At 43.5% G+C, this 17,063-nt stretch overlaps 3 protein-coding genes across 3 annotated transcripts; all 3 read left to right on the top strand.

The window, feature by feature from the left end:
- Nucleotides 1-899: 899 nt before the first annotated feature.
- anks4b (ankyrin repeat and sterile alpha motif domain containing 4B) lies at nt 900-3,332 on the top strand (the record flags this gene model as incomplete). Its single annotated transcript, XM_079232828.1, has 2 exons — nt 900-1,060; nt 2,201-3,332. 2 exons carry the CDS (start codon nt 900-902, stop codon nt 3,330-3,332), a joined length of 1,293 nt encoding a protein of 430 aa, XP_079088954.1.
- Nucleotides 3,333-4,819: 1,487 nt separating this feature from the next.
- LOC306750230 (kelch-like protein 24) lies at nt 4,820-9,406 on the top strand (the record flags this gene model as incomplete). The annotated part of the gene is made up of 11 exons (XM_079233625.1): nt 4,820-5,068; nt 5,261-5,395; nt 5,485-5,676; nt 6,210-6,353; nt 6,479-6,665; nt 7,071-7,217; nt 7,328-7,456; nt 7,684-7,860; nt 7,954-8,100; nt 8,187-8,352; nt 8,626-9,406. 11 exons carry the CDS (start codon nt 4,820-4,822, stop codon nt 8,780-8,782), a joined length of 1,830 nt encoding a protein of 609 aa, XP_079089751.1. The 3' UTR covers nt 8,783-9,406.
- Nucleotides 9,407-10,321: 915 nt separating this feature from the next.
- uqcrc2a (ubiquinol-cytochrome c reductase core protein 2a) lies at nt 10,322-15,553 on the top strand. Its single transcript, XM_079232526.1, has 14 exons — nt 10,322-10,400; nt 11,603-11,698; nt 11,810-11,959; nt 12,085-12,149; nt 12,264-12,320; nt 12,413-12,537; nt 12,957-13,054; nt 13,152-13,209; nt 13,476-13,571; nt 13,662-13,861; nt 13,970-14,050; nt 14,142-14,218; nt 14,320-14,473; nt 15,250-15,553. The coding sequence occupies exons 1-14, from the start codon at nt 10,368-10,370 to the stop codon at nt 15,331-15,333; spliced, it is 1,374 nt and encodes a 457-aa protein (XP_079088652.1). The 5' UTR covers nt 10,322-10,367; the 3' UTR covers nt 15,334-15,553.
- The last annotated feature ends 1,510 nt before the right edge of the window (nt 15,554-17,063 follow it).

Here is a 17,063-nt window from a genome sequence, read left to right as displayed (position 1 = left end):
CAAATAAATAAATCTGTACAAAAATGTAGAGTCAAAAGAAGTATTGTAAAGTAGCAGAAAAGGTGACTCAGAATTGTACTTTGAACACCTGAACTCTTGCTCTGACCACTTCATAATTAAGCTTTACATAACTCTTGATGATGATCTCGAGCCGTAGTAGTTAAATTCTCCGTAATCTGCTGGGGAGCAGCACTGGAGCAGGAGACACCGGCAGACTTAACAAACTGGTTAAGAAGGCCGGCGCCAGGCTGCAAACTGGACAGTCTGGAAAAGGTGGTGGAGAAACTGAAGAAACTGTTATCCATATTGGATAACCCGGACCACCCTCTCCACCACACTGCAGGGACAGCCGAGCACTTTTTAACAGACTCATCCAGCTCCGCTGTCACAGGCACAGATACAGGAGCTCATTCCTGCCCTCTGAAATAACACTTTATAATAAATCACCCTTTAACACACAACTATAACACCTTTACACTGTTGTTTGTTCGGTTACGTCTTTGCACTATTGTTTTGTTAGTTAATTTAATATTATTTTATTCTATTTTTTAAAAATATATATTGTGCATTTTTGTATTTAATATACTATATTTACTTATATGTATAAATGTTGCTGTAGCAAAAGTAATATCCATCTATCTATCTATCTATCTATCTATCTATCTATCTATCTATCTATCTATCTATCTATCTATCTATCTATCTACCTAGTGTGCAGCTGACAGCAGTGAACTGGACTTTGCTTTTGTTTTATGGCTCTGAGTTGCTGATCCGTTGACGCACAGTGGCCACTTTGTTTGCTCGGGTCTGCGGTCGAGTCATTCTGTGTTTCGAGTGTGGGAGAAAAAAGTGAACGAAAGGAACAGATTTGTTTGGACTTTTTCTGCTCTTGTGAAAAGATGTCTCGGTACCACAAGGCAGCAATTGATGGCTACTTGGACCTCTTAAAAGAGGCCACGAGGAAGGACCTGAACACTGCGGATGAAGATGGCATGACTCCCACCTTACTCGCTGCTTTCCACGGACATGTTGATGCGCTTCAGCTCATATGCAGCAGAGAGTAAGCAAGTTACAAGTTACTTTACTTCCTGGGCTTCATTTCAAATTTAAATAAAAGTTATAGCCATGATCATCGCCTCAGTTCTCTAATGTTTATTGAAATGTTCAAATTTGTGGCTGTATTGTTGCACAAAGACATATAAAGATGTACATTTTATTGCAAATTATCTTTTAATATAGTATGTATGATGCTCTAAAACTAAAGTAAACTAAAACCAATAGAACTTCATGGCTGAAAAGTTATGTGTTTGATGCCTTTTTTTATTTGTATTACCACTTTAACAGTTATTTAGGACTTCCTCTGCGATTTTCAACACATTTTGCATAATTATATAATGAGCTAAAACTTAATTCCACTTTCCCCCCATGAGCTGAGCCAAATGTTTAATCAGCCAAAGAAAGCCTGAAACAAAAGACCCCTTTATCTGTCCCCACCGGCCTTCATGCAACACAACAAAAGACAGCCTTAAAACTAGAACAACATTCTGACTAAAAAATTAGGTTAAGAAAAGATGTGTGTCGGATATTTAGTCGGGCGTAACACACGCATAACCTACGTGGCCAGAATTGACTGAAGCTTTTTCCGCTTTGGTAGCTGGAATTTATGACAAGCTGTTGCAGAAACATCAATCAGGCCTTTTATGACAGTGACAATAAGGCATGGCACAGGAGGACTTTAAATCTTAATAGTTTACTAATTAGGCTATCTGTTTGATATTATTTAGTTATTATGTTGTGAGTATATGTATGAAAGACTTTATGTAAAGTTATTTTCTTACATTTAAAGGAATAATTTGACATTTTGAGAAATGCGTTTATGAAATGTTCTTGTATTTGGGTATATTCATGTGTGTATTCTTTTTTAAATAAATTTGCACTGATGTGCTTTGTATTTCAGGATGAATACATATTCCCACTTTATAATTGTGTCCCTTTAAGAAGTGGGTTTTGTAGTTCAAATCAAATACCAAAATATGAAATAAATAATCGTTAGAATGTTTCTTTTTCGAACCAGTTTGAACTGGATAGAGGAGGGATCATTATTACATTATATGTTATTATATTATATTATTATACAATAGAGAGTGGCAAGAAATACAAAAGTAAATAACTTAAAATTAATATATTTTGTGTCATATAGAGGAGATCCCAACCGGAGTGACATCTGGGGAAACACACCGCTGCACCACGCTGCGGTGAACGGCCACATACACATCCTCAGCTTCCTGGTCAACTTTGGTGCCAACCTTTTTGCCCTGGACAATGAATCCCACACCGCCATGGACGTCGCTGCGTCTCGTGACCGCATGGACTGCGTGCGCTTTCTAGATGCTGCCGCCTCACAGCAGACCAACCAAAACCCCAAGAAGGTCGCCAATCTGAAGAAGGAGGCCGTCAAAGAAGCGGAGAGGCGCGTGAAGCTCTGTGAGAAGGTGAAGAAGAGACACCAGAGCAAGATGGATAAAATGCAACGTGGAGCGGGCAATACCGGGTCTGTGTCAGAGGCCAGCATGGAATCAGGATTCTCAGACGGTAGTACCATGTCCAGCGTCAATGAGCAGTTCTCCAAACTTATTGCCGCTGATAAATCGGGCTCCCTTACAGCCAGAGTTAAGGGCACACTGCAGAAGAAGCTTGGAATGAAAGATAAAGGCACACTGCAGAGGTTGGGAGGAGACGGGAACGTTATTTTCCTCAAACAGGAGAGTGGATTGGCCGAGCAGCCAGAGTTTCTGGATGTCTTCAATGAGCAGGATGAGAGCACGTTAGACATAGATGGAATGACAGGCTTTGAAGATTATGACAACGACGAGCCAGGCCAGGTCAAACAGTCCATCTTCAATCGGCCCGGGCTTGGAGGTCTGATTTTCATGAAGAAAATAGGGCTGGAGTCAGAGGACATGCCGAGCGAGAACAACGAAAGTCTTGGCTACCTCGTTCAGAATGAGTTGTTTGAGAACGAAGACGGTGCTGGCTTTGAGGGGAATGGTGATGCTGACCTGCCCTGGGATCAGGAAGATCTGGGACTGGATGATGAGGACGATGAGGAAACTTCTCCTTTGGATGCATTCCTGTCTGCCATGTCCTTGCCAGAGTTTGCCCTTGCATTCAGCAGAGAACACCTAGACCTAGAGGCGCTGATGCTTTGCTCTGACGAAGACCTCAAAGGGATTCGCATTCAGCTGGGACCCAGGAAGAAGATCCTGGAAGCTGTTGCCCGCAGAAAGAACACATTGGAGACTCCTGGCATCATGAAGGACAGCTTCTTGTGATCTAAAACACATTATCAGTGATTTATAATCCAGTTTGAATCTTAAAATTAGTCTACTTTTTGTAAATAGAGCCACGAGTTTAATTTTCTGTATAAAACAAACTGTTTCTCTCAACACATATTTCTACTGCAAAAAGAATCAAACTTGTAATTCACAAGATCTTGCAAGAATCTGCTTATTGAGAATTATCCATGCTACAAACAGCATGACCTCCAGCAACTTGATCTTAAATCCACATTATCATTGTAAACATGTAAACACAATAATTTGTAACCGTTTCTCAACATAAATGAGATAACAGAGTCAGTGGCAGATTTTTACAAATCATGTTTGCAGTTGACGAAGATAATATCAAATAAATGAAACGTAAAACTAATTTTGTCTCCTAGGTAATAAGTGTCTGTGTCCTCTGGTTGTCATTACGTTGTGGGTTCTTAAGCCTGGTCACACAGTCACATTGTGAGGACTCTTCCTACCTACCTTACTGCAAGTGAGGAAGACACAAGCAAATAAAGAAAGAAAATGTACCCATTCGACACACATGTACATCATAAAGAATTGTGCTGATCAGATTTGGATCTTAGTCTTCTGCAGTTCAACAAGAGACGTAAACTAAACCCACCAGGCAGCTGTTTTCAGATAAAAAGTTCTGATAAAACCACAACCTGTCCAGCACCAAACGGCAGACAGAATAAGCAATGAGCTGGTGACCATAGTCTAGAATTTAACAGTTAGAAATCAGATTATTATTTGACCAGAGCCAAGACTTGAAATATTCCCTAATGTCCAAGTCTCCATGTGTAAATAGGCAGTACCAGTCATATAATGAAAAGCAAGATTAATACTTCTGCTCGCCCTGTCAAAAACGTTGAGACGTTGTTAACCTTGAATAACTTTAATAATAACTCATAATATACAGATATAGAAACAGAAATCCGAATTATCGCTCAATCAAAGGTCTCAATTAAATGAACGCGCAGGAGCTGAAGCGAAGCCGGAAGTACTCAGAGGTAAATTCTCTTGACCTGTGGGCGGGACTTCCGACGAGACCCTTTAAATCTTGGTCGTTACTCGACGGCGTGAGAGGAGAGTGTGCTCGCGCCGTAGCGGTCACGAGTATGTCCAACAGGTAATACGCCTCACTGTGACAGCTGTTAACCGCCTGGTCTCACCTGGTCTCACCTGTCTGCACCTGCCGTGTGTTTTGCTGAAGCGACGGATTACTTTAACTCGAGAGGTAACGAAAGGCTCCCTCTGCGCCGCTAAGCTTCATTAGTGCGCGAATAAACAATCTCAGATATTCTCTCTGCCTCGTTGCTTCTCCCGCGACTTGTGCAAACCATCACTCTTTAAATTAGAGCTAACTTACTGAGAACTACCCCGCCGACTAACATCCAAACCGTGGGTTTCATCCAAAGTGGCCGTGCATAACTGTCATGTCTCGTCTGCCTCCGCTAACCTCCCAGACTCGGCTCGCTAAGGGAGACATGGCTGAAATAGTCGCCGCCGGGTCGCCCTCGCCGTCCACGGTGTTGCAGGAGGACTCCGCCGCCGCCACTTTCTCTCCGAGCAGCGAGGACTACCTGTTCGTGGAGGCCTGGCACCCCAACGCGGTGCTGCAGGGCCTGAACAGCCTGCGCCTCAACAACGCCTTCTGTGACGTGACCCTGTGCTGCGGGGGGCAGGAGTTCCCCTGCCATCGCATCGTGCTGGCCTCCTTCAGCTCCTACTTCCAGGTAAACCTCTCTCTCTCTCTCTCTCTCTCTCTCTCTCTCTCTCTCTCTCTCTCTCTCTCTCTCTCTCTCTCTCTCTCTCTCTGTCTCTCTCTCATATGGTGCTGTCAGTGACTGGCACGAGGAAGCCGGATGTTAGAGTTAAAAAACAACATGCAAGCTGCTCTGAATTGTGTTTCTTTCTCTCCTCCCAAGGCCATGTTTTCCACTGACCTGATTGAGTCCAAGCAGGAGCGTGTTGCCATCAATGGAGTTGAGCCTCAGATGATTGGCATGCTGGTGAGCTACGCCTACACGTCAGAGGTCTACATTTCTAAAGAAAATGTGCAGGTAAAGTTTCTGCCCTTATCTCTTCTTTTTTTTGTTTTGTCACTGTTCCTGAAGAGTGTGTTTGCAGAAGCTCTGTTCTTTGTGTCCAGGCGCTGCTGGCTGCAGCCAACCTGCTGGACGTGATGGCGGTGCAGGAAGCCTGTTGTCGTTTCATGGAGCGCCAGATGGATGAGACTAACTGTGTGGGCATCCACTGCTTCGCCGAGGCCCATTCCTGTAAGCTGCTGGAGAAACACAGCATGGACTACATTCATGAGCACTTCAGCACTGTTTCTCAGCAGGTGAGATGCTGACTGCGCAATATGAATAATGCCTCCTGTCATGGGCGGTAGAGTTTTTATTTTTTATTTTTTTGTAAACTTTCTGGATGGGTGTTTAGTTTAAAGAAAAATAACAGTCTGTTTTGAAAGTATGCATGTAAATTGTTGCCTTAGTCATTTTTCAAGCAAAAATGTCAAAGCAGCTTCTTAATGTGACGGATTTGCTGTTTTTCTTCGTTTTAGTTCCCATTATATATTGAATATCTTTGGGTTTTCAATTGATGGTCAGAGAAAACCAGTAATAAAGGCATTATTTTCTGCTGTATTGCAGGGGGACATTTTTAAATGTAAAGATTTTTCACAGCTAACAATTATACCTGCTATCGGCTAATAAGTGTTTGTGTTTGCTAATCTGAGAACGGATAGTCCAGAGTCCCTCACCAGGATGCTTGAATCCGGTGTTGTGCGGTTCATGTGTGAAAGGGTTTTGTGCTTGTAGGTTGTCATTCACACTTTTTTTTTTTCTCTCGTGCCTTTTTTCTTTCCCCCACCAGGAGGAGTTCCTGTCTCTCTGTGTGGACAAACTCACAGAAATCATTACTAGTGATTCACTAAATGTGCCTCAAGAGGAGATGGTGTTTGAAGCTGCCATTTCGTGGTTGAATAAATGTACCACTCGCAAACAAAGCTTTGAAAAGGTCAGTTTACACAAGCTCGGGTACATTTCAGGTGCATCCATTTTATAATGGGCAACATACTGAGCCCTGTGACTTTGCAAGTAGAAATGATAACTGTCACATCAGATCTCTCTCGGTCCTCAAAGGTGCTTGAACATATCCGGCTGCCTCTCATCAACCCGTACTACCTCCATGATGTGATCGAGTCTCTGGATGTGGTGAAGGAGAACCAGGCGTGCCAGAAGCTCATCTCTGAGGCGAAGGACTACATGCTGCTGAAGGACCGGCGTGGAGAACTCTACTGCTCCAGAGCGAGGCTGCGCAGGTCCACAGGTGTTTACCTCCTTGCATTATCTGTAGTGGCTGCACCTTTGTCCATCTGTAGATCTTGTGCGTTTACTTTTGCTACACTTGAAAAATAAGTACTTTCTAGTTTCATAACTTGGACCCTCTTTGCACCGTGCACTATAAAGCGTTTTGGGTGATGATCCGATAGAGCTTGACCACCTGAAAGAACGGGTGTAAATGCATACATAAGTTGGACTTATTTTGTTCCTTGTCTATGGAAAGGTACATATTCATTAACCTGCAATGAATCTACAAAAAACAGATGATGAAAATAATCATTAGTTGCACCCGAGTATGTTTTATCCTAGAGGGAAGGTTTACACGTTTTGAAGGCCAGCGCGCCTCGCCTCACTCCTCTCTGTTACTCTACTCCTGTTGCCATGACAACAGATACAGCTGAAGTGATAGTGACAGTTGGCGGGGAGGACGACAAGGTGGTGCTGCGCAGCGTCGAGAGCTTCGATCCTGTGACCAATCAGTGGAAGATTCTGGCCTGCCTGCCCTTCGCTGTGAGCAAACACGGGCTGGTCGTGTCAGGTGAGGAAACGCGAGGTTTAGGATCCTCCATATTGTGTCGCCTCTCTGAAATGAGCAGCAGCTAAGCTCAGACAGTGACAGGCTTCTTTCCGTCTTCTGCGTCTCTGGAGATTCCACCCTGTACTTGGCGGGAGGAGAGTTTCCTGACGGCTCAGCCAGCCGGGAGATGTGGCGCTACGACCCTTGCTTCGACTCCTGGATGGAGATGGCTGCCATGAATGTCGCTCGTTCGGAGTTGGGTAAGGCAGTCGTACAGAAAACTTGCCTCACCAAAAAGTACCTTGTATGAGAACCTACGAGTTCCTCAGTGAGTTCAATCATTTAAACTACACTATTAACTGTAAAAATGTCAATGACTGTCAATCTGCTCTAAGCTCCCAAGAAAGTCTCTGAGCAAATGGAGCATTCTCTGGTTGTTTATGTAAAATTGTCTTCTCTGTGACTGGACTTTTATCTTCCTCCTCAGGCCTGGTGATGCTGGACGGCTTCGTGTATGCAGTGGGAGGCTGGGAGGGAAGCTCTCGTCTGGACTCTGTAGAGTGCTACAACCCTCGCACCAACTCCTGGCAGTTCACGAAGTCTGTCAAGATGGCCGTCACGAGTCCCGCTGTGGTGGCCATGGACGGACTGCTCTACGTCACTGGTAGGAAACGCAGTCTACACGCACACTTTTCTCTAGGTTATCCTTTTTTTTGGGCGGGGAGGATTTACAGATTTAGTTTTTCTGTGCTGCTAGGTGGTGCGGTTCTAGAGGATGGGGACGGCACAGACCTCGCTCAGGTTTACAACCCTAAAACCTCTTTATGGACAGAGGTTGCTCCCATGCAGATCGCTCGCTCTGGTTCCGCTGCTTGCACGCTCAAAGGAAAGATTTATGCGATAGGTGCGTGATATACTTTATAGCGCTGCACAACAAAAACACAGCAACTGCTCTCATGAAATCAAGTTAAATGTCATTTGTTCTCCCAGGTGGATGGCACGCCTCGACGGAGAACACGGATAAGGTGGAGTGTTACAGTCCTAAGACCAATCAGTGGACCATGTGCGCCCCCATGAAAGAGCGACGCTACCGGCCCGGCGCTGCCGTGGTTGATGGAAAGATCTACGTCCTGGGAGGAGAAGAAGGCTGGGACAGGTGAGGGGTCAATCTGGGAAACCGTCAGAATAATGTGCTTGTGAATCTAATGCACCCTTAATGCCAGCGGGAACCTGTGCCGGAGCCCAAGAACCATTTTAGGAACCTTTCAAACATCAAAGTCATGAAACAATAAATGCAAAGAATCTTGTTTTGAAATCCGACCAATTCATCTAATCTTCATGGTGCAGTTTAAACGCAAAGACAAGTGTGCAAAGGGTGCTGATTTATTTCCTGTGGCTTCTTCTAATGCTGATCACCTGTTGTGTGCAGATATCACGACACTATCGAGAGGTACTGTGACGAGACGGACACGTGGGAGCTCGTCGGGGAGATGCCCACCAGTCGCAGCTGGCTCAGCTGTGTATCCCTCCAGCTGAGGAAGGACATCCCCATGAGCAGCTTTCCCGGGACGTCGAGTGACAACTGAGCGACGGCGTCTGAGGAGGAATTCTTTCATGGTTATTCTTTGCGCACTCCGCAGGGGACGATGTACCATAAAGCTCGGCGCTGTGGAAAACGGCCAACTGAGATGATGCCTAGCTTCGGCACAGCGCTCTTTGAGCCGTCACTGGCGCCAAAGAGTAGTCTGTTTTTAATCCGACAGCTTGTGGAAGGAGTCTCACTTCGGTCCCGTCTTTTGGCGCGGTGACGAAGGAAAGATGGTATTCTGAATCTTAAGTAACTGACAACTCTGTGAGCAGTCTAAACTCACTCTGTATGTTTATGGTGCTGTTTTAATGTCCGAGCGCCACAAATCTTTGACGGTTTGAAGTGTATTTTTGTATTATATTGTGGCGTATTTATTTAGGTGTTACTACCTGTGAGGAAGACTTAAAGTAAACATTTTGCGCCTTCAAAAGATGCTCTATGAGCCAAATCTACTGTGAAAAAGTTGTTTAAACGTGAGCAGTGTTTTTGTAATTAATCATTCGGAACTTACAAAGTTCCGAATGATTGTCTTGCCACTTGTAATATGTTGTGTATATTTTTGTAACGTAATGAGTCATACATTTTAGTAACTTTAAATGGAGTGGATTCTAATAAAGATTTGTAATTCTTAACAGAGTGCAGGTGTTTGTTCTCCTCCCCCCATTTCACAAATAGCCTAAAAACAACAAACACAGGAGTGATTTAAGAAAAGCAAATACCGGTTTGGTGTCATTAAATGTAATCCAAGAGCCCTGCCCTGCTTTTTTAATTTTAACCTAGAAAGACTAATTTTTCATTATTGAATATTCAGTCAGCGTTTTTTTTTTTTTTTTTTTTCAACTGTGCCTAGTTTCTGGCGTATTTACATTCCTACCAATGGTTTCAGAATATTACACTGATCTACATGTAAGAGCGAAGATTGCAGTAATGTGACAATAAACAAGATGGGACAAGTATACATTTATCACATTATTCACATTATCACATTCACATTATTAAGGAAATGCAGGGATGCCTGAAACTGAATGTAAATATACTGTTTGTTTTAAAACACTCCAGGATACCTAACTTAAAGTAAATTTTTACTCTTGCTTAGACCAATATTAATTTACCAAGTAAAGATTATCAGTAAGTACAAATGCTGCTTTAAAATGTCTAAATTAGGGATTCATTTAATTGCGCATTAAGTAATTCTGATTTGTGACTTCTACTTTTGAATAATATTTTTTTCTTTCTTTTCTTTCCCTAAATCTAACTGCTGTCAAACTGTTTACAAACCAGTTTCTCATAGTTTATAGTAACTCTGACGGTCATGTCTAGAAGGTAGACCAAGTTGAGCGAGAAGGTTAAAACTGAGCCGTTTGACGACGATGATAATCTAATGACACTTCAGGAACCGAGAGCTCGTCAGACAAAAAGCGTGTTACAATCCAGACACGACCGATTCTGAGCCTGCCATGAGAGTTTATCTTGAGATCCTCTGTCGTCTTTGATCGGCTGTGAGATGCAGTGGATTGTGGGTAAACGTCAGTCCGCCGCCATATCTGTCTTTCGGTACCGGTTGAAGGAGATAGTCTGGAGCCATGAGAGGAATCCGGTCTCTTAACAGTCTCCCCGTGAGTCTCGTAGTTTCCTCCGTTTGATCGGAGCTGTGTGACCTCCTGGAGCTGACCTCTGCCCGCTGTTTCCTCTCGGGCTGCTCACGAGGCGCGTTTAGCTCCAGTTAGCATGCTGGCTAGTTAGCTCGCGAGGCTAACTAATTGTGTAACGTCAGGTTTGCGTGCACGGTTTTAGTAAAAACATCCCGGACTCGTTCCTGGGCAATGATACGGGATATACCGCGAGGTGCGCGTGCTGTACGTTAGTCTGTTGGCTCCGTTTAGCTCTGTCGCTTTTCTTGTGGTTCAGCTGAATGCAACCTGAAGGTCATCTCTGAACTTCACGTATTGCTTGTTTTGATCGAGGTGTCTCGAGGGGAACAACCCTCCTTAGTTCAGTGACATCCGGGTATTCGAACTGACAGCTTTGTTTACGTGCTCGTCTTGTAACGTTTCTAAAGCTGCACAGGTCATATTGGGTCGCACTACGAGAGAGAGAGAGAGAGAGAGAGAGAGACTCCTAATTTTTAGCCTGTCAATGTATGTAAAGCCTTATATAGAAACGACCATTATATTGTGTATAAATGTCATTATTCATTGGGTTGATTCATAAAAAACTGAATCTGATGTACAAGTAAAACTATCAAACAAAATCAGTTCTATCAACTATTTTCTCCCTTGTATAGTTACATCATGCTTGTTGGTTGTCACCAGGCCAATCGTAAAGTGATTTATTTATTTTTGTCCTTATCTTTTCTGTGTAACCTTCAGAGGCAACAGGGCGTGAATGTATAAAGTATCAAGTAAGATAAAAGGAACTTAATGAAAAAGAAACATGTTTTTTTGGGCAAATTGAATGCTTTTATTTCCTGTTGGTCATCTGGTGACCTCTCATATTTATTATTATTACTTGGAGGAGGTGTTGTGGGAAGGGAACCACTGGAATCTCTCAATCACTTGTGTCCTTAAAACAGAGTTAGGTAGGCGACAGCTGCTGCTATGACATGCTAGATGTCATGTTACTCTTCAGGGATCTAGTGTGAGCCTGCTTCAGTGGCGCGCTTGCAAGAAAGTAAATCCTCTCCCAGTCCGCCGTTGAACTGGACCCAAACGTTTTGCACTACTTGAAGCTTCACCACTTTCTCGAAGAAACACTGTTGGGTTGAGTCGAGGTCACTGGACGCCAATAGTCTTGAATTTGGTGTCATCCCTTCCCACAGAAACGTTGCTATGCCGCTGCCAGGAGGAGCGAAGCTCTGACTGAACCCCTCGCGGGCCGCACATCACCGGCACCTCTCCCTCCCCAAAATGTCCAGGTAGGTGCTGCTCTCGACTATGCAGCTGTTGCACCAACTGAACATGTATGTATTTATCTTAACAGTTTGATTTACAAGTTTTCAGTAACATGTTCCCTTTTTCTTCTTCAGGTGTCCAAGCTCCCGAACGGTCTGGTGATCGCATCGCTGGAGAACAACTCTCCCATGTCCAGCGTCGGCGTGTTCGTAAAAGCTGGGAGTCGATACGAGACTGTGGAAAATCAGGGTGTCGCTCATGTGCTGCGACTGGCAGCAAACCTGGTAATTTTGAGAACGTGTCTTCTTGTGGGGGACAGTTGGCTCCCATTTACCTTTTGCAGTGTGTATCGTAAAACACAACCTGTTTTTAGATCTTGCTGTAAAACAACTTTTTGTTGTTTTTTTAGACCACTAAGGGTGCGTCTGCCTTCAAGATCTGTCGCGGTGTAGAAGCACTGGGAGGCAGCCTGAGGTCAGTGACTCATGCACACACTGAACGTCCCTGCATTTTCAGCTATAAATACATACCAGTGTGACCATAGCCCACCACATTGAACCAACTGTGTCGTGATCTGTTTATCTCCAGTGTGACATCATCAAGGGAGACCACCGTCTACACGGCAGACTGTCTGAGAGATCATCTGTGAGTCCTTTTGTCAAGTCTGTAATGTGGTTTTACCCCTGTGTTGATGCCTCAGTATGCGTTAATGTTACTTTATCTGTATGTGTGCGCAGAGATTCATTATTTGAGTTTTTGGTCAACGTGACTGCAGCTCAGGACTTCCGGCCATGGGAGGTGAACGACCTGACCTCCAGGGTGAAGATCGACAAGGCTATGGCTCAGCAGTGTCCTCAGATAGGTCAGTAACAGGAACAGTTCAGCTCCTAACAAACTTTAGCAAAACATTGTTGTATTGGGTTTTTCTTGCTAGCATGTCGGCACACCTTTGTCCAGTTGAAATAGAGCAAGATTGGACCGATCTGACAAACGCATGTGCATTATTTACTGGCAATTTCTCAATTGGCCTCTTAATTTCTGTGGGAACAGAACTGGGGCATAGTGGGTTGTTGATGATCATGTTAAAGACACATGTTACATGTGTCAAAAATAATTTAAGTATAGTTTTGGAGGTTTAATTAATTAATTGAACCCTTATCATGGAGCGGTAAAGAGAAATGTCTCATTACTAAAACTAAAGACACTCCAGTTTTTGTTTCACTGTGACTTTACAAGTGCTTGCTTTGTGTAATTTGGGCCTTTTTCTATGTTCTTTCACAGGTGTAATTGAGAAGTTGCATGAAGCAGCGTACAAAAACGCCCTGTCCAACTCTCTGTACTGCCCAGACTACATGGTCGGTCATGTCTCCTCGACACAGGTATAGATCTTTGTTAGCAAGGTGTGTGAATAAACATTTCATTGTTTGTTAGTGCGTACGCAGCTCATGCACACCTCTCCTTATCGTCTTCCTGTAGCTGCAGACATTTGTGGAGGACAATTTCACCACTGGCAGAATGGCTCTTGTGGGACTAGGTGAGTGTTTTTTTAATTATTTTTTTAATAAATGTGTAGTCTGTATTCTGCGGTCATAGTGGTAACGTTGATCTAAGTAAACTGCTGGTGTGTCTCCCCCTCTGAAATATTATAAGGCCTCTGTCCAAGGACATGGAGGTAGTCGGGCCACTCCTCTGGATGTTTCTATCCTTGGGGTTTGTGCGGTGTGTTTCAGTTCGTGAAGGTGCTCTGTGTTCCATTAAAGTTGTTTGTTAAAGTTAGTTTTCTCTGATCTGTGCATCCAGGTGTGAAGCACTCCGTCCTGAGGCAGATGGGCGAGGGGCTCCTGAGTGTCCGCAGTGGGGCTGGAGCGCCTGTGACTCGGGCTGTGTACCGTGGAGGTAAAACTCTTAACTTCAATCGTGACATCACATCTTTTGAGCTCTATCATTATTGTCCTGATGCTATTGTGCGTCTGTGTTTGAGTGTAGGTGAGCTGCGGGTGCAGAACAATGACGACCTGGTGCACGCACTGATTACCAGTGAGGGCGGTGTGACGGGCAGCGCGGAAGCTAATGCCTTCAGCGTGCTGCAAAGGATCTTGGGAGCTGGGCCACATGTAAAGAGGGGCTCAAGCATCACCAGCAAACTGAGCCAGGGTATTGCCAAAGCTACCACACAGCCCTTTGATGTGAGTAAAAATAATAAAAGTAGTAAGGCATTGTTTGTTTATTGTAGGAGGGTGTGTCACATTAGTTATAAATGCAGAGTTTGTCTCCTAATGTCAGATGTCTTTCAGGCCACAGCCTTCAACGCCTCATACTCTGACTCGGGCTTGTTCGGCGTCTACACCATTGCACAAGCTGACTCTGCAGGAGAGGTGATTTTCTAAATTCACTTCTTTTTAAAAGACAAATAAAACAAATGGAACTGCATCTAAAATGTGTTGTTTGTTGCCGTCGTCTGTGTAGGTGATCAAAGCTGCCATTGCTCAAGTGAGAGGCGTGGCAGAGGGAAATGTATCGGAGGCGGACGTCACCAGAGCAAAGTGAGTTCACTTGGTAACGCTGGACATAGAGGTGAAGTGGCTGTGTACCACAATAATAACAACATGTTGTTGACTCTGGTGTGTGTGGCTTCTCTGCCTAGGAACCAGGTGAAATCAGAGTACCTGATGTCAATAGAAAGCTCTGACGGTTTGTTGGAGGAGATCGGAGCTCAGGCGCTGACCACTGCAGCGTACCAGCTCCCTGATGCTATTCTCCAGGCTGTAGATGCCGTCACCCATGACGATGTGATCACTGTGAGTGTCTCATCTCCTGCCGATCTTGAATCATCATGTTCAGTTTCTCTTCACGCCCTGTAAACCTGTCCGAGAAAAAAAATCACAGACGCACACATTAAATGACTAGCTGGTAAACAAAATGGAGCATTAATCAGCTAAAGAGCCCAAAAACGGAGCTTAAAAAATGAAGTTAATGGACTTATAATCATCAAATTGCCAGAAGCGTGAGTCCACATGAATGTGAATGTTGCTTCATATCGGCTGAATGAGTAAATGGGCAATTGTTTGCTAACTGGTTCATGATAACAGCTTTATATTGCGATAATGTGTCAGTATTGTGCTGACAGCAAAAAGAACAATGAATTCAGCTTAAGTTATTTACATACCAGACCTTGATGCACATGGGAGAATTTTGTCTTTAGGATTTTCTGCCAGAAATGTTTATGTTAACCCAAATTGTGATTGTTTCTCAAACCTAATCAAGTTGGTTTGTTGCATAAACCTAAGGAGAAAACTTCTCCCATGTGTCTTTTATTTCACTTTTAACCAAAGACTGTGCGTAACATTTTGACAAATGTTACGGTGTGTGTGTAATCCAGAAATAACTCGAGATAAATGCAGAAAGATTTCCAAAAATGTTAAGTTTATTAATCCAAGAATGCAGATGTTTTTGTGTTCAAATTTAGATATACGACTATTTTTTATGACGGTAAATGGAGTTGTCTACTGTTTGAGTTATAATTCACAACATGGGAACTAACTAAGTAGTATATTTTAAAACCCTCTTTTTACAGGCTGCAAAATCATTTGTTGATGGCAAGAAGACCATGGCAGCTAGTGGACAGCTGGTGAATACACCATTTGTGGATGAAGTATGAAGATAAAGTCGAATAACTTGGTCATGCTGTGCCTGGCTGCTTACAAAGGAAAGAGGACCTTAAAGCCACAGTCTCCTGCAACAATTCATTTGATGTCACCAATCATTTGTAGTCTGTCCTGTAAGCACCAACAGAGAGCCAGGGGATCATAATGCAATTTCTCTTCTTTTTTTTGTCAATTTAACTGTATATCTATGTAAATTAAAGATCGTAATAACTACTGGTTGTTGCTTGGATTTGTATTTTGGCATGAATCCAGATCTACTGAAGGTTTTCATTGCTGCACAAAGAGTATGAGGGTCATCTAGTGTTTTAAAGAGCTGTTCAGGCAGCAGCTATTTTTAGCAATCAAGAGATGTTGTTTCACTCAGTGACCAGTAGGGGGACTCAAAACAAACACGCAGGATTAAAAGTTGCCAATGTTGAACATTCTACTGTTTTTGCTTTTGCAGAACAGTTGTGGAATAAGTATTGAGTATACTTTCCTGAAGTAAAAGAGGCAGTATCAGCTAAATGTATACAAACACTCAAAATAGAAGTGTTTTACTTTATCAAAAGTACCTCGGAGTGTGTAAGTTCTTACTTACACACAGTTCTTGGTAAGGTGTACCCTAAAGAATAATAAGCTTATAGCTTAAATGAATGGCCAAATTAATATTTGGTGCACCTGGAGCAAAACGATTTGCTGCCTTTTTTCCCAGAGACACAAAGTACTCATGTGATGGAATAATACTTCCATTTTGTTAGTTTATGGTAAATGTATTTAGGGTTGAAACTAATTAATATTATTACCGATCAAAGCAGTTGTTTTTGGTTAATTGTTTATCAATAAAATGCAAGATCAAGTGTAAAATTATCAAATCACAATTTCTCAGAGCCCAAAGTGAAGCCATATTTTTTTTATCACATACAAAACTTACATTTTGTGAAGCTGGAACCGGCGATAGTTTGCTTGATAAATGTCTTGAAAGTTGAACTGGTTATCACAATTGTGTGTATGCCCTAACTTGACAGGTCTGGCTGATTAAACGCAGCTTTATTCAGGAGTATGCTTCATGTGAGGACCCTAATGTAAACATGAAATACAAATTACAAAATAATTAAATAAGATGTCAACACCAGACATACCATAGTTCATATTGTGGGTTCTCCTGTAGCACTGATTATGTTATCACAGACTACGGTTATCAGCGACCCCCTAGGAAATAGGGCGACTCAGGACAACACGAACCCCGATTTCTGCATAGTATCGCGAGAAGAGAACGGGAGCCCCCCCTCCTGAACGTGAAGATACTGAGCTCAGTGTGTGAGTGTGTGTGTGCGAGTAAGTGTGTGTCTCGCTGCGTGGGGGTGTTCGCCTGATGTCATTTGGCAGAAAGGGAGGCTGAGCTAACGGGTGGCAAGCACAACAATAACGTTACCGCTTTAGAGTCCGCATCGGGACTTGTGACGTCTCTGTGGGATTTAAATACCGTTCGCCCGAAGAAGAAGAAGAAACAGCAGCAGAAGAAGAAGAAGCAGACGAAGAAGAAGTGAAGCTAACGGACAGAAAGTACCAGATGCTATTCCAGCGGAGAAGGAGAACAGTGATGGGTTCTCGTTCTCCCGACGGCTAACGTTAGACCTCCTCCTAGAGAACACGGACACTACGAAGTGAGGGGAACTGGCTCGGCTTCCTCCTCCTCCTCCGCATTGTGTGACATTGTGACATGTTGCGGTCTCGGCCGTCG

Source organism: Taurulus bubalis (assembly GCF_910589615.1).
Source record: "Taurulus bubalis genome assembly, chromosome: 17".
NCBI lineage: Eukaryota > Metazoa > Chordata > Actinopteri > Perciformes > Cottidae > Taurulus > Taurulus bubalis.
The sequence above is the reverse complement of the archived record's forward strand: the minus strand, read 5'-3'. Positions and strand labels throughout refer to the sequence as shown.

Excerpts from the sequence above, each read along its gene's own strand:
- uqcrc2a (XM_079232526.1), top strand. The coding sequence starts at position 10,368 with ATGAGAGGAATCCGGTCTCTTAACAGTCTCCCC. Across the intron at positions 10,401-11,602 it reads GGTCTCTTAACAGTCTCCCC|AAACGTTGCTATGCCGCTGC; the intron begins GTGAGTCTCGTA and ends CCCTTCCCACAG. Across the intron at positions 13,862-13,969 it reads CTACCACACAGCCCTTTGAT|GCCACAGCCTTCAACGCCTC; the intron begins GTGAGTAAAAAT and ends GATGTCTTTCAG.